The sequence below is a fragment of the Bos taurus genome, chromosome 6 (assembly GCF_002263795.3).
Source record: "Bos taurus isolate L1 Dominette 01449 registration number 42190680 breed Hereford chromosome 6, ARS-UCD2.0, whole genome shotgun sequence".
Taxonomy (NCBI): domain Eukaryota; kingdom Metazoa; phylum Chordata; class Mammalia; order Artiodactyla; family Bovidae; genus Bos; species Bos taurus.
In genome coordinates, this window is record NC_037333.1 from 101,902,528 (window position 1) to 101,923,389 (window position 20,862).

General features: G+C 41.7%; 1 protein-coding gene across 11 annotated transcripts in view; it reads left to right on the forward strand.

Moving 5' to 3' along the window:
* The window catches only part of AFF1 (ALF transcription elongation factor 1), a 197,222-nt gene that overhangs the window by 49,857 nt on the left and 126,503 nt on the right, over positions 1–20,862 (forward strand). For 3 of the 11 annotated variants that reach the window (XM_010806302.4, XM_005208213.5, XM_059887674.1), the window contains exon 1: positions 6,048–6,252. The exons of 7 other annotated variants lie outside the window; for them this stretch is intronic. In XM_010806302.4, the coding sequence (XP_010804604.2) occupies positions 6,236–6,252 (17 nt within the window). In that variant the 5' untranslated portion in view covers positions 6,048–6,235. Of the gene's footprint in view, positions 1–6,047; positions 6,253–20,862 lie in introns of those variants that run through there. One more of the 11 variants, NM_001191525.3, reaches the window with a different exon arrangement.

The following is a 20,862-nucleotide window of genomic DNA, read 5'->3' on the forward strand; positions in this document are numbered from 1 at the left end:
CAAAGGAATGCAGGCCTGGAGTAGCAGAGGAACCCAACGAAACAAATGGAAGACAGAACGAGCTGGTAGAACTTCAGCCCAACCATATCCGTAATTAAGATAAATGAATAAACATATCAGGTACAAGGCAAAGACTCAGCAGACTGGGTTTTCAGTTCAGTTGCTCAATTGTGTCCGACTCTTGACCCCATGGACTGCAGTACGCCAGGTTTCCCTGTCCATCACCAGCTCCTGGAGTTTGCTCAGATTCATGTCCATTGAGTTGGTGTTGCTCTCTAGCCATCTCAACCTCTGCCACCCCCTTCTCCTTTTGCCTTCAGCTTCTGCCAGCATCAGGGTCTTTTCCATTGAGTCAGGCCTTTTCATCAGATGGCCAAAGTCTTGGAGCTTCAGCTTCAGCATGTCCTTCCAATGAATATTCAGGGTTGATTTCCTTTAGGATTGACTGGTTTGATCTCCTTGCAGTCCAAGGGACTCTCAAGAGTCTTCTCCAGCACCACAATTCAAAAGCATCATTTTTTTTTTTGGCTCTCAGCCTTCTTTAAAAGTTTTCCCTGGAGATATGCAAACAGGCCAGTTTAGGAAGAGAAAGCGCATTCTTGCATGGAGAAGTGGATTAGATGATCTCCTTTGGTCTCCTTTCTGGAGTTAAGATTTCGTCATAGTTTATTTTCTACAATAATGATAAATTATTATATTGCAAAAATGATAAGTTAATAAAAAATACAGATAAATGTTCATTTTATACTTAGAATATTTTTAAATGCCCAGAATAAGACAAGCCATTCCATCCTTCCCAGCCAGGCATACCTGTAGCTAGCCTTTGGTACAGAGACCCACTCAGTCTTTTGAATACACACATTTATTTTCAATTTTGATGAAGTGGGTTCATAACAAGTACACTGTATAACAACTTTTCTTTAACCTTATATGATATCTTTTCATGTCATAAAATATTTTTGTAAAACAGAAGCATGAAAGCATTTTCAACCCAGGAGGAGAAAAAGCATTTTGAGACTGATTAAATCTGTACAACTAATCCCAGGGACAGGGGAGCCTGGTGGGCTGCCGTCTATGGAGTCAAACAGAGTCGGACATGACTAAAGTGACTTAGCAGCAGCAGCAGCAGTCCCAAAATGCTTTTTCTCTCCTGGGTCGAATATGCTTCTGCATCCCCCCCTGATCTGCTAATTTAAAGTTCTCTGAATTCTGCCTTCTGCTTTTATTCCCAAGAATGGAATCAGCTAACCATAAAGAAGGCAGAGCACGGAAGAACTGACGCTTTTGAACTGTGGTGCTAGAGAAGATTCTTGAGAGTCCTTTGGACTGCAAGGAGATCAAACCCATCAATCCCAAAGGAAATCAACCCTAAATATTCATTGGAAGGACTGATCCTGATGCTGAAACTCTTTATACTTTGGCCACCTGATGCAAAAAGCTGACTAATTGGAAAAGACCCTGATGCTGGGAAAGATTGAAGGCAGGAGGAAAGGAGGGCAGCAGAGGATGAGATGGTTAAATAGCGTCACCGATTCAATGGACATAAGTTTGAACAAACTCTGGTAGATAGGGAAGGTCAGGGAAGCCTAGCATGCTGCAGTCCCTGGAGTTGCAAAGAGTCTGACAAGACTTAGCGACTGAACAACAATACCCGCCCCCCACCCCCAACCCATCCCTTCTCTGGAGAAGGTGAGACTGTCCCCTCCCCGTCTAGAGAAACCACCCTTTGCAGATCCAAGCAGTAGCTCAGTTTGAATGATGGGTGGCTCTTGGCATTTCTGAGGTGATACGTTTCACTAAGTGAATAGTCCTTTGGGTACAGCCTCCCAAAGTGCCTTTTTTTATACCCAGGAAAGTGTTTTGGGGCAGCTGGGAAGAATGAACTTGGCTTTGTGGGAAGAGGTTTGTGCTGGAGTTACAGTTCTGAAGGGTCACTGATGTTCTTATCCAAGATATCATACAGACTGAGAGATAAGGGACATTTTCTAGCATCTTATATTGGTTCCTGGTTGTATGAGCAGAAAGAATTATAAAGCACAATGAGTTCCGCCCAAATAGAGAGAGAGGTATCATGTAAGTCCACAGAGGAGAGTTTTGAGGAAGCTGGGATCACAAAGCAAGCTGACCACTGTTTGTTTAGGAAGTTTAGCCATGGTGGCAGGAGATTGGGCAGTAGCTTGTAAGGTGAAGAGACTGATGTGTGGGGGAAATAGCCGATTCTAGAGAAAGCCATGGCAGAGAAAACAGAAGGTGAGCCTGGAGCCTCATAGTACCAGAAAGTAAGGAAGTGCTTAAAAGGCAAACAGATGGAAGCAAGTCAAAGGGATCAGGAGCTGATGGGAAAGGGCTTCCAGTGGCCAGAGCCAGAACAATCTGAGCAATAAAACCCATTGTGGAGTACTGGGTTATAGCCCAAAGGATGAAGTAAGTATCTATGAGTATATGCCATACTGGGTCTTCCCTGGTGGCTCAGACTATAAAGAATCTGTCTGTAATGTAAGAGACTCAAGTTTGATCCCTGGGTTGGGAACATCCCCTGGAGAAGGGAATGGCTACCCACTCTAGTATTCTTCCTTGGGAAATCCTTTGGACAGAGGAGCCTGGAGGGCTACAGTTCATGGGGTTGCAAAGAGTTGGGCAGGACTGAATGACTAACACTTGTGCTTAGCAACTGAACAACAACAACATACTCCTTATTTGTAAGGTAAATTGGGTTCATTAGCTGGTCCAGTTTGAGTGAACCTTAGGGGCCAAGGATTCTTCACTTGAAGTCTATGGAGCCTCCGATCCTCCCTAAGTGGGCTGCACGGGGACCTTAAACATCAAAGTATAGCAAATACTGTGTGTAAGGATCTGTATCCTCAAGTATCATCAGGAAGCCAAGGAATTCTGTGCCCCCAAAAGGTTAGGAATGTCTTTTGTTCATTTTCACTGCTGAACAAGACCGTATTTTGGATACAATGGTGTTTTCAAAACACTTGGAGAAAATCACGCCCACGTGTGTACTGCACTACTTCTTCAGCCACAGGCAGTATCCAATTCCAGAATCATTTCTCCCGCACTTTCCTATAGTTTTGTTAGATCTATTACAAATCAAGTGTAATCCCACTTCAGTTTCAAATTACCCTCAGTAAGTTACATTACAAATGATCTTGAGAGCTCTGGGAATGTCAGGTGTACTGATGATCTGTTGACTTCATATTTCCTTGCATGTGAATATTTGCCCTGTTCTTTCATTTCCTCCTCTTTAGTGGAATAGAACAACACAATTCACAGGGGGAAATGTAATTTTAATAGAGGTGATTTTACATTCCTAGCCCCTGATCAGTGGAAATTTTGTGAGTAAATGCCATTATGCAGTATTGTTCCTGCTGCTTTTATATGTCTGATACCAGTTTAAAGCATAAATGATCATGGTTGGTATTTAGAATAACTGTGAGAAAGATGGGCTAACAGCTAACCCATTACCTGTTAAATAATGTTTTTGAGAAAAACAAAAGTATTTCTCAAATTAAAAACTTTAGTAAGAGAAATAGCGGTATGCAAATCTCTTTACTGTCTAGCTTAATAGAAGACAGCTGGATTCTCATATCTGTTTCTGAATTCAGTGTGTGGCAGTGTTATTTTGGTTGAAATCTATGAAGAAAATGAGAAAATGTAGCCTCACATAGGAAGAGGAGTACTTTAATACCTTTTTTGATATTATATCAAAACTCTACAATCATAGTTTCCTAAAGGTTAGTTGCAGTGTAGAATCTGGAGTCATTTCATTGAACTGTTTTTAAACTTTCATATATTAAAATCCATTGGTCTTTCCTGCACTTTCAGTGGATCTTTTACCCATGCATGATTTTGTACTATTTAGAAAATCTTGGTCACTAGGTTAGGCAGGTCTTCTAAAGCCACAGTCCTTACTGTCCTTACCTCATCAGGGACGACTTTAAGTATTGGGAAGCTGTCAAGCTCACCATGACAAGTGTCAAGTTGTCCAAGATGCTTCAAAACTCAAATTTTATCACTGGCAATAAATACTGTCAGTTGTTTTCCTGGAAGAAACAGACTCACTTTGTTCATTTTTGTGAAAATGACTGCCAGGTAACAGATCAGTCAGTCAGTCAGTTCAGTTGCTCAGTCATGTCCGACTCTGTGACGCCATGGACTGTGGCACGCCAGGCTTCCCTGTCTTTCACCATCTCCAGGAGTTGGCTCAAACTCAATGTCTATTGAGATGGTGATGCCACTCAGTCATCTTGTCCTCTATTGTCCCCTTCTCTTCCTGCTTTCAATCTTTCCCAGCGACAGGGTCTTTTCTAATGAGTCAACTCTTCAAATCAGGTGGCCAAAGTATTGGAGCTCCAGCTTCAGCCTCAGTCCTTCCAGTGAATATTCAGGACTGATTTCCTTCAGGATTGACTGGTTTGATCTCCTTGTAGTCTAAGGAACTCTCAAGAGTCTTCTCCAACACCACAGTTCAAAAACATCAATTTTTTGGTGATTAGCCTTCTTTATCCCTTACATCCATACATGACTACTTTCCCATTTTGTCACGAAGAACACTAAAATGACCTGTATGCAAGGGTCAAGGTTTAATAAAAGTAGTAATCCCTACTACTGGTCATTTCATTAAGGATATATGTAAACACTTTTTTTTTTTAACTGCTAATGTGTGGTGAAGAGCCACTGCCTTGTTGAGTGATAAGGCTCCAGCAGTTTCCCCACAATTGCTTTTGCACCATCAGTGCAAATGTCAGCACAGTGAAAACGACAGTGTCTTTGTGTTATTCTAAAAATAGCTGTGACCTTTGAGAAGGTCTCAGGGACTCCCGGGAGACCACGAATCACACTTTGAGAACCACTATAAAGATGCTTTTGTGCCTTCCTCCTACCCCATCAGCCCCCACCCCACAGCCTTGCAGTTTTCAGGCAGATGTCAACATTTCTCTGTCCATGGCTCCTTAGTAATACAGTCTGGAGTAGCTCTGCGAGTTTTGTGACATCGTCATGATTCTAGGCGGCAGGGGGACATGCATTTAAGTTTTCAGCCCCCGACAGCGTGCTGCTGGTCTCCAGTGAGATGCTGAAGCCCACCTTTCCTCCTGTTTGGCGACGTTGTCTCTTGCTTAGCTCTAGGCAGAGTTTAAATGCCTTCCCTGGTCCCCCCAGTAGGACACGGTTTCGTTTGTAATTATAGCGTTTAATATATTGTCGGCTTGCATGCTAAGTTATTTTCTAAAAACTGGTCAGTTCCTTAATGACGTCTTTCGGTGCCAAACGAGTTGCTGTTGCCTTTTCGTGTCTGCATGTTGTCCAGTAACAGAGAGGGCGTTTTGTAAACATTTGTTTCAGTGAAACGAAATCAAAACTGAAAGCCAACAAAGTCTAACAAGTGTGCGGTAGTCACACATTTCCTGACTGTAAGCGTTGGCACGATCAAAAGTAGAGAACTTGGTCTGCTGCTGTGTTTTTTGGTTTTTAATTCCTAGTTCACTTCAGGTTCTGGGGCCCCAATATTCAACACCGATTCAAACCGGGGCTGGAGTTCGGAGCGTCGGGGTACTGCGTGTTCCGGCCGTGTGTGTACATTGCTAAAACCTTGGCAGGAGAGCGGTCGCCAGGAGCCTGCAGGCGGGGCTCGGCTGCGAGCGGGCCAGCTGGGCTGCGTCGGCGCTCGGAGCTCGGCGCCCCCGCCCGGCGCAGCCTCGGGCTCGCCGGGCCGAGCGCCCTGCCCTTTTAAGGAGTCGGGCCGTACCACCAGAACTTTGTGGGCGGGGGTGTCCGGGCGAACTCGGACACCTCGAGGTGAGCCCAAGGACGGTTTTCTTTACCCTGCTAACGCGAGCCGGCGTGCCAGCGCTGCTTGGCGGGAGCTGCGCTTTGGTGGGCTCGGCGCCGAGGGAGCCCTCGAGGCGTCCCTTCCTCCGGAGTCGCCCGCAGGGATCGCGGTCGCTGTGGGCTTCGGACGCGACGCTCCCCCGGCCGGTCCGGAGTGGAGCGCGCCTGCAGAGGCCCCAGTGCCCGGATGTCTATCAGGATTAGCGCGAGCCAATACGCTCGGAGCCGGAGGCTGCGCTGAGGACGGCCGGGCTCCAGGAGCAGGTAGTCCCGTCACCTCGGGGAGTCGCGCTGGGGAATCGTCCCCGCCCGGCCCCGGCAAATGGTGAGCGCGGCGCCGGCAGGAGGGCCGCGGCTTGGAGGCGCTGATGGACGGCAGACCTTGAGCTCTACAGACTGAATTATGGCAGCCCAGTCAAGGTAAGGCAGGCACTGAGAAACTTTTCCAAATGTGTGTGAGTGGCGAGGGGGATGGAAGGTTGCAGAGGAAGGGTTGGGGTACCGTGAAGAAGACGGGCAGGAAGCAGCTTTGTCATTGCTTTCTCATCGTTATTTATGTCAGATTTAAAAGTAAAAAAAAAAAAAGTCTGGAGGACGTACTAGACCATTTCTGCAGAGGACAGGAAGAGGGGTCGAGTTAAAGTTAAGGTTCAAGTTAGATTTCTCTTCTCTGGCCGCCCCCCAACCCCCATAATTATTTTCAGGGAGATCAAGTTGGCTTAACCTGTCTGCCTTTGCCCAAATCGTCCTTTAGTTTCTTTGTGCACCTCATTTAGGTTCTCCTGATTTTTTCCCCCCTCCCTCTGGTAATGCCTTGAGCAGCATTTTGGAAATCAATTAACGCGAAACAGTTCGCCTTGGGGGTTGGTGGTTGAGAATTTGCCAGGTAAGTAACTGGAAATTTTACTGCCAAAACGTACGATCGCACATAAAACGGCACAGCTTTCGTGAATCTGCTGAGTAGGCAAAGACCGGGAATGTACCGGCGTTGGTGAAGGGAGAGGATAATGAACAGCAGTTGCTGTCAGAGGAACGCTATAGTAAGAACCTCCAGCTCTGACTTTCCCTGGTTTGTTACCTCTTCTTTTTTTTCCTTTTGGTAAATGAGCCTTTAAGAGCGATGACAAGGCGTCAGTGATTATGAGATTCAGACTGCTGTGTGGCTGTCATTTTAGTAGTGACAGCAGTTGGGGCTAAAGGAGGCTTAAGAACTTAGATATGCCGTCTTTTTTAACTTTCAGTTTTATTAGAAAGTCCTTTGGTGTCACGTTTAAAATAATTGGAGGGCTCCTCAAGTTGCTTTTTGAGGTCGTAGAGTCATTTGGGGGAACCTTACAAGGCTAAACACAAGTCGGGTCTGAAGACCCAGATATGTCAGAGAAATAGATGCTTTCCTGTTGAAGGGTAGGCTTGATGAGTTTACATTTTTTTTCCTAAGAGATAGAACTTCATAGGAAGAGAACTTCACTCTATAGAGTGTCTCCTATATGCTCTGTATATAATTAATCCTCTCCTCTCAGTGGTTTATCTCCTGCCCCCATTTTATTGGTTTTTCTAAGAAGGAGATTCTTGGGGCCGTGTTGTAGGAAAACTTTGCTGAGAAACTACAGTTGCATCTTGATTTTTACTAGTCTTGACTGAAATGTAAACTGCCCGAAGGGTCCAGGGCATCAAAACCTTGGATTAAGATATTGTGATTAAGAAACTAAATAGCATCTAACAGCGCTCAAAGCTAGAAAGCAGGGATTTGAACTCAGGTGTGAGTGATTTCAGTGTCTGTGCCCTTAAACTAATGAAGAGTAAAATGAGGTAATAGCTAAATTGGACATGGCTGTGTGCCAGGCACAGCAGCTGTAATTGGATTACCTGGTTGACTCTTTGCAGTCACTTAAATAGGTAAGTACTTTTTCTTTTTCACATTTGTTCAGGAAACTGAGGCCCAGTCAGTCTTTTCTTGCTTGAGGTTACCCAGGTGGAGCAGTGCCCGACTCCTGAGCAGCCTGCAGCGTTTCCTCACTTCCAGGCTGCCTCTTTAATGTTGAGATGAGGTGTAAAAGGGGAGCTGCAGAGCCTCAATCTAAAGGCACAAAAAAGCAGTTTCTGCCAGAAATACTCTGCTGCAAGATGTAGAAATCCGAGTTATCAGCATGGTTGTTCAATTTGCTGGTGATTGAAATAGGAAGACTATACACATTCCGCTCTTCTACCTGGCCTTCAGAGGTGCCCTTGAACTAGGAACAAAGCCACAAGGCTATGATGTCTTGTTTGCATTATGTCTGCTTTATGGGAGTGTCTCTCACAAGTAGTAAATGTGCATTTTCTTTTCTTTCCTATGTGTGTGTGCGAGCACGCACTCACATGCTCAGTTGTGTCCAACTCTTTGCAACCCCCATAGACTGTAAGCTGCCAGGCTCCTCTGACCCTGAAGTTTTCCAGGCAAGAACACTGGAGTCGGGGTGCATTGCCCTCCCCCAGGGGATCTTTCTGACTCAACCCATATCTCTTGGTCTCCTGGACTGGCAGGCAGGTTCTTTACCACTAGCTTCCAGCTGGGAAGCCTTCTTTCTTTTTACCACATCAATAACTGTGTTTTATTTATTTTGTATTTCTTCTTCAGAGGGTCTAGAAATCATTTTAGTTACATTCATCACAGATATAATCTGAGTTTTGTTTTCATGCAATATTATATGATAAGCATTGTTCTAAACTGTTGCTTACTCTTTAAAATTACTGTTTTGTCTAACTCCCAGTGTTTCAGTACACTGGAACATCAGAATTTATTTAACTTTCCAGTAGTTTATTGCTTTTATAAACTTTATATTGGAGTACAGTTGATCAGCAATGTTGTGTTTCAGGTGTACAGCAGAGTGATTCTGTTATGCATATACATGTATCTGTTCTTTTCAAATTATTTTCCCATTTAGGTTGTTACATAACTTTGAGCAGAGTTCCCTGTGCTATACAGTAGGTCCTTGTTGGTTATCCATTTTAAATATAGCAGTGTGTGCGTGTCAATCCCAAACTCCCTGACTATTCTTCCCCACCCCAACCATAAGTTCGTTTGTTGTCCGTTTCTGTTTTATGTTCATTTGTATTTTTTTTAAAGATTCTACATGTAAGCAATATCATTTCTTTTTCTGTTTGACTTCACTCAGTATCAGTTCAGTTCAGTCGCTCAGTCGTGTCCGACTCCATCCATGTTACTGTGAATAACATTATTTCATTCTTTTTAAAGGCTGAGTAACATTCCATCACACACACACATTATACATACACACACAGGGGCTTCCCAGGTGGCGCTCGTGGCAAAGAACCTGCTTCCAGTGCAGGAGACATGAGACGTGAGTTTGATCCCTGGGTTGGAAAGATCGCCTGGAGAAGGGCATGGCAACCCACTCCAGTATTCCTGCCATTAGAGTCCCATGGACAGAAGAACTAGCAGACTTTGGTCCACAGGGTCGAAAAGAGCCAGACACGACTGAAGCGACTTAGCACACATGCGTGCACGCACATACATACATATACACACACCACATCTTTATCCATTCCCCTGTGGATGGATTTTAAAGTTGCTTCTATGTCTTGACTATGGTAAACAGTGCTGCTATGAACATCGGGGTGCATGTATCTTTTGGGGCTGTGTTTTACAAGTGATGAATACACATTGTCTTCACTTATAGCTGGAATGTGGTTCAAGCTCACTTAGACATTGTGTTTGTGGGACAGTGTCTCTCCGACATCCAGAGAGAGAACAGATGGAGAAGATTGCAAGTCTTCTTGGATTTCTGGAAACCCTCAAGCTGGGCCCCGCTGCCCAAGCAGTGCTAATAGCAAAGGAACCGTCACCTGTGATGTACAGTCTGGGGCAGTGACATCTTGTCCATGTGCCACTTGCCGCACCCGTTGGTTTTTGAAACAATTAATTTAGATTCTTGGACTCACTGGATCTAAACATTAATAGCTCAGCTTGTTCTAACCACAATAGTTTCATTGTGCACTGCTTAAATAATTTGTTTTCTGTTGTTTTTTGAGTAGAAGAGGTAGATGGAAACTTAGATGAAGTTGCATTTTGTAGCACTGGATGGTGTGTGACTAATTTTTCATGTATATTTCTTCTCTGTAGTCAGCTCCTTAAGATACTGTCTCATATTTTTAGTGTCCCCTGCATAAGCTAGAAGTACTTTGAACAAAGGAGAGACTACTTAAGTATCTTCTGGCTTGTGAACTTTCATCAGTTAAGGTTGCATAATCCTCTCCTTCACTTTAAAGCAGAAAGTACTAAATTGATTGTTTTGTTTTGCTTTGTGTTATGTCTTCTGCTAGATATGGAAGACATTTACTGAATGAAAGGTCAGTTGCCTAAGTTTTAAAAATTAGATCTGGGGTCAGTATTTTGAGAACGTCAAATATATGGTTTGCCTTTTCAGAATTGTGGAGAAAGGCAGTTACTTAAAAGTACAAGGTTGTTAAAGCAGAGCATACTCTATGCCTCCTCTCTCAGATCAGTGTGTGCAGTTCTTGGGAATCTGTAAGCAGAGCAGATACATTGATGATACTTCCTGTGAGAATTGTAACAAACTTGCTTCCTTTAATGTGAAATAGTTACAGACTATGGCTTTAGTTTCCAAATTCTGACCTAAAGCTCTTAGAAACTGTTTTCATAGATCTATATAGCCTGGCCGACCATCTTTTGTGGACTGGTAAACCCTATGATGGGTAGGGGAAGGTATAAAATCCTATCAGTTTGTAGATCTATCCTTTTCTATGAGGATTAGCTTGCCTTATATTGAGGAATGTGTTGATGGGTAAAAGAGAAAAGAGGGCTTTGTCTGATTCATCTCTGCTAACCCTTTCATTGAAGCAGTCCCTGAATATTAGAAAGGAATATATATGTATCTTCAACTACCGGTAGGGATTAACTGGTTTTAAATGCACCTTGTGCTACCTGAGAAGCCCTGGTCTGTCCTCCCCGCCCCCACCTCCAGGGTAGGGTGGGCTGGGGTGCTCCAATGAGATGGGGGGGGGGTTGAACTTGTTTCTTTAGTGGCTGAGAGCATCTCAAAAAAAAAAAAAAGTTTTCAGACAAACTGCAAAAGGAAATTAGGTTTAGTGAACTCTCCCACAGGTTTTTTGTTTGAATTTGCCTAAAGTTAATGACGTTTAAAAAAAAAAAAAAAAACAGAGGAAAGTCAGATTGTTCCCAAGATTATTATGAAGCTGGTTTTTGGTGGATCTCTGACTCTGGTGGGGAAAGTTTTCCCTTGCAAAAGGCAGGGCCCTTAAACTGGTATGGAACCAGTTTTGCCCCATCCTCTGCCCCCACCCCCGATTTATGAGCTTTATAAAGATTGCCTTGGAAGAAAATTCATGAAAGCAAAAAAACTCTGATTAAATATGAGCAAATATCAAAGAAGAATGGTGTTTTGGAAAGTGCAGTTCAAGGAAGTGATTTCAAGAGGGAAATAATTTATGCAGTATTTTGCCCCAGTGAACGCCTTCATTTTTTCCCTCATGACACCATTGTAAACTGTGTCCTGGACAGAAGAGAAACAGACAGGTCCCTTAAGTGATTTCCTTCTAGTTCATCCTGAGAGCCCAACTGAGCTTCCTGGCTCAGACGACAGGTTCTACCATGATGAAGGTCGTAGGAGAATTGAGTCTTTTTTTTTAATCATCTGATTTATGGGGATCTTCTTTGGCAAAATGGACTCAAGCGGTCTCACGAGAGTTAGGGGATTCCATACTGTACCATGAAAAGGTGTTCACTAACTGGTTCTATACTATTTTGAAAATGCAATTCAGTGAATGCTTCATTTAAGCAACTTAAATATCAAATATATTCATTATCTTAATCATCAATAAGAGAGATCACCCTTATCTGGGTGCTGTCCCTTGTTTTGAGCATGGGAATCTACGTATTTACTTAATAGTTGTAAAATGGAGGAATTATAAAGCTGGTTAGTTTCATAACTGCTTTGAGTTGTAACACACAACTTGATTGCTTCTAAATATCTAAACTTAGTTTTCCGTTAGCAAAGTTCTCCATTTCATTTTCTTCCTGAGATAGGACGATAAATGTATTTCCAAAATCTGTCCTCTGAAAGGGGAAGTCCTGTACGTGACATGGTGGTGAGAAAGGCCTACCAACTACAGTGTATTCTGACTTTACTTTCCGTACCAGTTGGAAATACAGTCGGGCACCCTGAGGACAACTTTTCTTGGCTCAGAAGTACAAACATACCAAGCTTGGGTGTCATTACCTCTCTGTTGTGGTTCATTTTATTGATACGGGTTGGGTGCATAACTTTTACAGCTTAAATGGTTACCTATCCTTTTTCCTTCAGTGAAAAAAAAAACTGGGGGGAGCCAGATTGTAGTATTTTAGCTTTGCTTCAGATGTTCTTCATTTTATTTTTAAAAAGTTATTTATTTCTGGCTGTGCTGGGTCTTCGTTGCTGTGTGCAGGCTTTCTCCACTTGGCAGCAAGCAGGGGCTGCTCGCTAGGTGCGGAGCACGGGCTCTAGGCAGCAGGTTTCAGTGGTTGCAGCTGCAGGCTCCGCAGAATGTGGGATCTTCCCATGGCAGGTATCGAACCCATGTCCCCTGCTTTGGCAGGCATATTCTGATCCACCGTGCCACAAAGAAAATCCCCCTTCATTCATTTTTGTATGAATGTAAATGTCTTCCTTTGCTCAAAATAAAACAGCAAGTAGAACACAAAATAATATGTTGCTCGAGTATGTCTGTAGCAGATGACGTTTAGCTTTAGGCCCTGGGGGAGGGGGATGGATAAGATTTATAACTTTTGGTGTTAATGCCCTTGGAGACCCAAAAGTAAAAATTAACTTTAATAACCATCCCAGCACTGACTTTTTGTGTCTTGGCAGCGATCAGTGTTGAGAATCCCGCCCCTGTGCAAACTTTCCCCTTTTCCTATCTACCCATAGCAAGTTAAAGCTTAACCTGAGGGCCACAAAGCCAGCCGACTTAATATCCTGCGAGTCTTTTTCTCTGGTGAACGTCTGTTGTTTTCTTGCGTTGGTTTATTGGCTTCTCTTTTAATTTAACCAGATTGGAACTCCTGTCAGGTTCTTAAGGCTGTTACTCAAAGCAGTAATTTGATGTCAGATTTAATATATTAAGAGGAAATCCCAGTAGTGACATCTTGTCAAAAGGGAACTGCAGCAAACAGAAGGGGGAAATAGATTGTATTTCTATTGACAGCTAAATTGTCTTGATTTGGGGATTAGGTGTCGTGTTTCCAGAGGGACACCCACAGTTCCCCCACGTCCTGAAAGTACCAAGGATTGTCCTTCCTCCCCCATGGCTCATGTGATGGTGAACCCCTGGAGGCCTGTGGGCCACTTGATCCTTTGTTTGGGTGGGCCGGGGAGAGTTCAGGAGATGATTCTTGAGTCACTACTGGCTTGCCGGTGTTTTACCCACAAAGGATCTTGCCTTTCTTTCCAGTATTGCTTACCACTCAATTGGGCAATGAAACAAATAAAAGTGAAGGAATATTTTAGGAGCAGGGTGGTTATATTAAGTTCAAGGTTCTCAAACCAGACTAGACACAAGAAGCACCACGAGAGCTTCTGAACATGCAGATTCTACACTCCCCCCATCCCCACCCAGAGATTCCTAGTGGGTAGGTCCAGGGTTGAGCTTGGGTAGAGGAGCCCTGCTGGGTCTGAGGCCAGAGGGCCACCTACTACTCTTGGTGAAATCAGGTGTGTGTGAGAGAGATACAGTGTCATATAAACTATATCATGCAATGCCATTACATTCTGATTTAATATATGTTCATCGGTGCACGTGTTCCTCCTCCCCCCCCCCCATTGAAACAGACTAGAGGTTGGTACAGAAGGAAGATGTCTACTTTTATGAATTTACGTATCAATTACAAACTCTACTAGTTCAAATGTCCAAATGCACCTATGTTTAAAACACGAAAAGGGAGATACCAAGAAGCAACCTCCAACGTTTGCTCAAGCCGAGCTTTCCCAAGAATTACTTCTTAAGGACCTGGTTACCTAATCAACCCTTTCATGTCTACTCTGGGCTCCCTCCCAAAATTGCTAACTCCACGCCCCCACCCCCATCCCCTGTCAGGTGGCAGTTGTTTTTGGTACCAGGGAAAAAGTTACAACTGAGTCAGTTGTACAAGTGAGTCAGTCAATCACATCCCAACTTTTGAAATTGAAATAAAAATTTGTTTTTTCTCCACCCCCCCCCCCACCCTTTTAAGCAAGAGCATTGTCTAGGTGTTGAGCAAAGAATCTGCAACAAAAATTTTAAATGAAACTCCTCTGGAAAGTAAATGTTAAAATTACAGCAGAAGTCAGTTCCTGTAACAAAATTCAGGAAACGCTTTCTGGTATGTGGGTGTTGGAACTTTTCAATTCTTGGAACTTTCCTTCAGGAAACTGTCCTGTCAAAAGCAGAGCAGTCGATAAAAATATGAAGCTCAATTCACAAAGTGTTGTGCAGTGTAATTAAATTTTGATGTGGGGCATATGTTTTGCTGGTGGTGCAAGAGCTGAGACTGTCCTGTGGCTTTCATCCTGGGTAGCTGTGCATCTGGGTAACTTGCTAAATGATTTTCCTCTCCCCATTCTCTTTGCTTTAAAAATACAGGTGTACCTGATTTTCTCGGGATGTGAATTTATGGAAAGTGGTATAAAATTAACCAGTTCCCATTGTTTTGTGTGAAAGTATGAAACCTGTCTCCTATCCAGCTTTGTAGGCGTTATATATTTTTGTCTCATGATTGACAAAATAATATATATGTTTTTTTACCTTCAGTATTTCTAAGTGAGATGACCTGCCTAGTAAGGTGGTAACTTTAGCTACTAAAACACTGATAAAAATTTGAGTTCATGATCTTAGGATTTTAAGGGTTTTTTTTTTTTTTTTTTTTTAAAGGAAAATAGCTTCTTGCTGAGTTAATAGACCATTTGAAAATAGGATTTTGGTTTTGTTTTTTTGATTAAAAATGCTTATTGATTCAAAGTTCTAGACTGTAAAACAGGAGCTAAAACTCTCATTTTATGTTTTTTTTCTGAGTAATTTTCACATAACCTTTACATTTTTAGTAATTACATTTTTCTGTTATTCTTTTATAGTCTGTATATCTGCCTTTCTCTCTCAACTCCCTCTTAGAGTCAGGCATACTTGTGCTAGTGCTCCATTGGAAAAAAAAAAAAGGCTGTGTGAATACAAACTTTGTACCACATGGAAAAAATCAGGCAGCAACATTTACAAACATTAGGATACTTAAAGGGTAGGAGGAAACCCAGTATGTTTCACAATGAGGCTCTGCTACCTGAAGATGTAGAGACGAATAAGCAGTGTGGTCTGTGTCACTTGGTTTCAGTAAACTTCAGAGTAAACCAGTTAAACTTAATTTTTGTTTTTGAGTTGAAACTGCCTGGAAGACAAAAAGCTCTAGATGGAAAGTCATAAAAGATTGAATTTGATAATTTCTATCATATTGCTGGTAATGTAGGAGTTTTGTTTTAACCCTCATGACAGGGACCTATTCTTAGAAACATCTTACAAACATATTTTAACAGTCCTGTTTTTCTGAGGATTAAGTGGAAATCATTAGATTTACTTCACGTGAGTTTAATTTGTGGGCTTTTAAAAGTCTTGACAGTTGTCATGATTAGCCTAGAATGAAACTTGGTTTCTATTTGAGGTTACCCATAATTCTGTGGTGAAACCCCTAAGCTAATGGTATTATCTATTATTTTAAAGACCAAAGTAGAAGCTTCTCCACTCCTTTTGGTCTTCTGGGTATCGTGGTAAGTGACTTTTTTTTTTTTTTTTTTAACAAATGGATAGGGGTTAGCTTTAATCAAGACATGTTCACTGTCACCCAGATCTTTTATGTCCCACGTTACTTCTCATTTTATGGATGCTTCTTCCCAGCCCAAGGTTTTTTTCCCCCCTCTCTCTTTACCATTTTGAGGCATATAATGCAGATCTTAAAAGTTGGCCTTTTCAAGCGATTTTTAGTTCCTTTACTGAATAATGCAATTATCTCCATTAATCAATTTTAGAACATTTTATCTCCCCTCATGCCCCATCCAACCATTAATCCACTTTTTGTCTGAGTTTACGTTTGGCTTTTGTGGGTGCTTCACGTGCATGGAACCTTGGCTTTTTTTGCACCTGGCTTTTTTTCACTCGTGGAATTTTTTGAAGTTTCTCTGTGGCATAGCGGGTGTCAGGAGCTCTGTCCTTGCTGCGTGATTCATTCCATTGTGTGGATAGGATAGACTTGCTGTTTGCGGTGTTTTGCCTTTTTTTGTTTTTTGGTGGGGGAGGGGTACTTGAATAATGCTGCTCTGAATATTTGCAGGTCCTTTGTGTAGATTGTTTTTCTTGTTTAGGAGTGGAATTGTTGGGTCTTATGACAGTGTTGTGCTTAACTTTTTGGAGAAACCACCAAACTGATTTTCAAAATATATGCTCACCCATAGCCCATTCATTCAATTTTTTGTGAGTTATGTACTATCTTCTATGGTCTGTTGTGGTTGTGGCTGTGAAAGTCGTGGTTCTGAGATGTGATCAGTTTTGCATTTGATTATTAGGAAATGTTTAAAATTTATATATGACTTAAAACCACAACTTTTTTTTTCTATAAAGAAATCCCTTTGGTATTTCTTAAACTGATTGGGCTATTTGTAAAAGAAACTTATCAAGGAATGTTTCAGTTCAGTCGCTCAGTAGTGTCCAACTCTTTGCGACCCCATGGACTGCAGCACGCCAGGCTTCCCTGTCCATCACCAACTCCTGGAGTTTGGTCAAACTCATGTCCATTGAGTTGGTGATGCCATCCAACCATCTCATCCTCTGTTGTCCCCTTCTCTTCCTGCCTTCAGTCTTTCCCAGCATCAGGGTCTTTTCCAGTGAGTCAGCTCTTCACATTAGATGGCTAAAGTATTGAAGTTTCAGCTTCAGCATCAGTCCTTCCTCTGAATATTCAGGACTGATCTCCTTTAGGATGGACTGGTTGGATCTCCTTGCAGTTCAAGGGACTCTCAGAGTGTTCTCCAACACCACAGTTCAAAAGCATCAATTCTTTGGTGCTCAACATTCCTTTTTTTTTTTTCCCAGTATGAAAAGGAATGTTGAAAGAAAACCAAATTTAAAGCATCAGCTGTTGCTAAAATAGCAGAAGAAAGTTCCAACCCACAACTCAAATATCACACATATGTAATATAGAATATATGTTATATATATAAATATATATATATATATCAAATATGCAATAAAGGATAAATATGTACCCTTTCTTTCATAACTACAAAATGGCCCTAGAAGTTGTTACTTCAGTGCAGTTAGTAAAAAAAAAAAAAAAAAAACATTCAGGCAGAAATTAGCTTGTCTCGTTTGGTACACCCTCGCATGCAAAGATACGTTAATGAAATGAGGCTTCTGGAAATTATTAGAATTGGGTTCCTGCCAGGAAAGATGGTGACCGTGTGCCTTCAGTTGATGGTGTGCTCCAACCTTCTAGAAAAGATAGACCTATTTTACAAACAGAAGTATTTCATGACATGCTCCAAAGTTGTCTGCACATGCATGTGTGATGGCAGTGACAGCTGTTCTGGGAAAACAAAAACAGAAAGAGCTATGAGGCCCTGCTTCACTGGCTGCTGCTTGGCTGCCTTGACTGAATGAATTCGCCTGGTGTGTTTTTCTGCTTTGGAGGCATCAGTGCATTATGGGATGTTATCAGAATTCACTGCTTCTGAGTATTAATTTATTAATAATTAATCTGCTTAAAGATTGTATGTGTGCCCGTGCATGTGCGTGCGCTCAGTAGCCTCCGACTCTTTTGCGACCCTGTGGGCTGCAGCCGTCCAGGTTCCTCTGTCCATGGGATTTCCCAGACAAGAATACTGGAGTGGGTTGCCATTTCCTTCTCCAGGGGAATCTTCCTGAAGGCCTTGAGCCCTCAACTCTTGTGTGTTCCTGCACTGGCACGTGGACTCTTTACCACTGCGCCACCTGGGAAGCCCACTTAAAGATTATCTGTCAGTATTAATAGCTTAGTGACTGTGGCCAATTCCCATGCATGGACAGCGCTTTTAACGTTGGTTCTCTGTATCCTGAATTGATGGAGCCTCACTGTTCACTCCGAGCCAGCATTGTGTGAGCAGGGCCCTGTGTTGCTTCAGACAGATGAGGATCTCCCTTCCCACAGGAAGACAGAAGATCAGCAAACTGGCTGCAGAGCAACAGCAAACTGCATTAGGTGCTATGACAGAAACCCAGCCGGGCCGGAGAATAAGGGAGTGTGGGCAACTTGGTCCCACGTGGGCTGTGAAGACCTTCAAGGAAGTTAACCTGAAATGGAGAAAATGCAAATCATGACAAGTTAGAATTAATTGTCCTTTCAGAATGTGCGTGGAAATAAGTGACGATGGTGAGAAGGATGGCATTTTTAAAACAGGGCAAGTATGGTTTTAGGAAATAACCATCATGGAGCAGTTTCTCAAAATAAAATTTGGTTGTGAATTAATTCTATCAAAACTCAGCCCTGTTTTTTTTTTTTAATTTTATTTTAGTGAAGGCAAAATGAGTTCCATAACAATGTAACTTGAACTTTAAAAACAGATTATGTTTTTTAAGACTTTGCGTTAGTGCATACATATAAACAAATTAAACATACGGAAACAGAAACCTTCTAGGACGTTTTCTTGGTTTGGAAGCCATCATACAAAGGAGGTAGTCCCAGCTCAGTGAGGACAGTCATCAGGGAATAAAGATGTGGACTGTGAGAAGGGTTTTTAAGGCTGGCTGTTTTAAAAAGGTCAGTCTACAAAGCATCGTTCTATACATGTGAAAGGCTGTTATGGGGAGTGGGGTGAAAGATGGCCTCCATATCTGTCAAAAACAGATCTTGAAGAAGTAATTTGTATATATTAAGTTTAAGCAAAGCCCAGGAATGAGCTTGTCACTGAAGTTAATTAAACATGAAAATACAGTAGGAGGTGGTGTTCTTTTAGTTTATATAAAGAAATAGATAATCCTCTACCTTGGCTATTTTAGGAAGTACCAGATGGTTTTAAGTACCTTTTTCTCAAGGGATTCTGTGGCTTCTTTAAAAAAAAAAAGTGATCACAACAAACGACTAGGGGAACTGAAAGTTCTTATGCTTTGCATGTGTCAGGGCTCTATTTAATTGTGTAGAGTTACTTCCAGGATCCTAGATTCATCGTCACCTCATCTCTCTTGTACCTCCATTTTATAGTTACTTTCATACATGCATTCATTTCATGTATTTAGCTGTAGACCTTCTGTGGCGTAATAGATGGTAGTTTTATGACTGTATTTTGAACATGTGAAAAGAAGGTATATTCGTATTTTCAGGGTCCAGAGTTATATGTGGGTTTGCACATTACGTCTCTTTTACATTATTTCTATAGTCTTTGTCCATTTATTCTGCTGTGGACTGAGAGATGAATAAAGTCTCATACAATTAGAGAGTTTCTGTTTCTCCTACCATCTTCTTAAGTTTCTGCTTTACAAATGTGGATGCAGTGCTTTCGATGCATAAATATTCACAGTTGTTCTGTTTCATTTTAGATCACTCCCCTTGAAGGTATTAGTTTTTATAGATACTTCCAGAAAGTTTCTTTTGAGTATCAGTGACATTTTGTGAAAATAAAAGATGTATCTTTATTTACATTTTTCATTCCTGTATATTTTATTTTAGTTTAAGGAGTGGGAGGGGTGGTCCAGCCCACTCCACCTCCACCTTCCTGCCCTCAGACTAAACATTTTGTTCTCTGTTCAAGAACCACCGTCAACTCAATGACTGCACCTTTATCATGTGTTTTGATACGTGATGGAGCTGGTCTCCTTCCTTTACCCATTCATGCTTTCGGAATTTTCATGAATATTTTCTCATGTATACTTTTCAAGATCAACTCGAGTAGTTTGTCAAAAACTGGTAGTTTTTAGTAGGAAGACTTCCTAGCAAACTTATAAAGCCTCATCCTGTTTTTCAGAAGGATTAAAGTTTTAAACAGGATTTCTGTGTTCTTTGTAGATTTTCACGGAATGGAAAAAAAAGGTAGGTTTGAGTGCCAGGGACTCGTGAATCATCAGCCAGACACCACTCATTCATCTTGGAGACATTTGGGAAATCCTGAATGCCTCAGTTTCTCCAGAAAGAAGTGAAAACATGCGTTTGTTTCTGTCAGGAATGAATGTATTATTAGTATGACTCTCAGTGGAATCTTATTTCTATAGGTGATTTACATCTGGCTCTGGGCAGAAGGGGTATTCTGCCATCTCTGTTTTGCTGTGGATAGCATCTCACTTTCTAGCAGAGTTTTTGGTCTTTCACTTTTCCTAGTCCATAATAGATATAATTTAGGCACCTTAAAATCTTTTTGAAGTTCAGTAAAGTAAAAGCAACATTTTTTTAAAGTTAACTATAATTAAGATGAGAGAAATATCTTTCTTAAATCTCAAGGGCTTGACCAAATATCTTCTTTGTGTTCCTTTTCAGCTTTTTCTTTACACCTTAAATGTTTTCACATAATCGAATTATTCTTTGTATACATCTGATAAGTGATTTATTCAACATACCGTGGGAAAGAAGATGAGATTGGGGTTACTTTAGGCTGTTGTGGTTTTTGAGATTGTCATTTTTCTCTTAAATTTGAGAAGGAACAGATAAAGACTTTCAGATCTTCTATGCTTAGAAATGCCATGCTAAGAATACATTTTTAATAGCTGAAGGTAGCCCAGTTAACATTGACTACAACAAGGTTTTATTTTATACGTTGTGCTAGGAGCCGAGGTAGGAATGGAGGTATTAACACACTGCCACTTTGGTTTAATGGCTGTTACGGCCTGTTCATGGTTCTGGTTATGGAAATTACCCTGAACACCATGTTTATGAACGTCACTCATTTGTGTTTGCTTACCAGACTGTCATAGTTGAAGAGCTAGTATAGCCCACAAACTTGTAATAATTGATGACCCCTTGTGGGATTTTTTTTT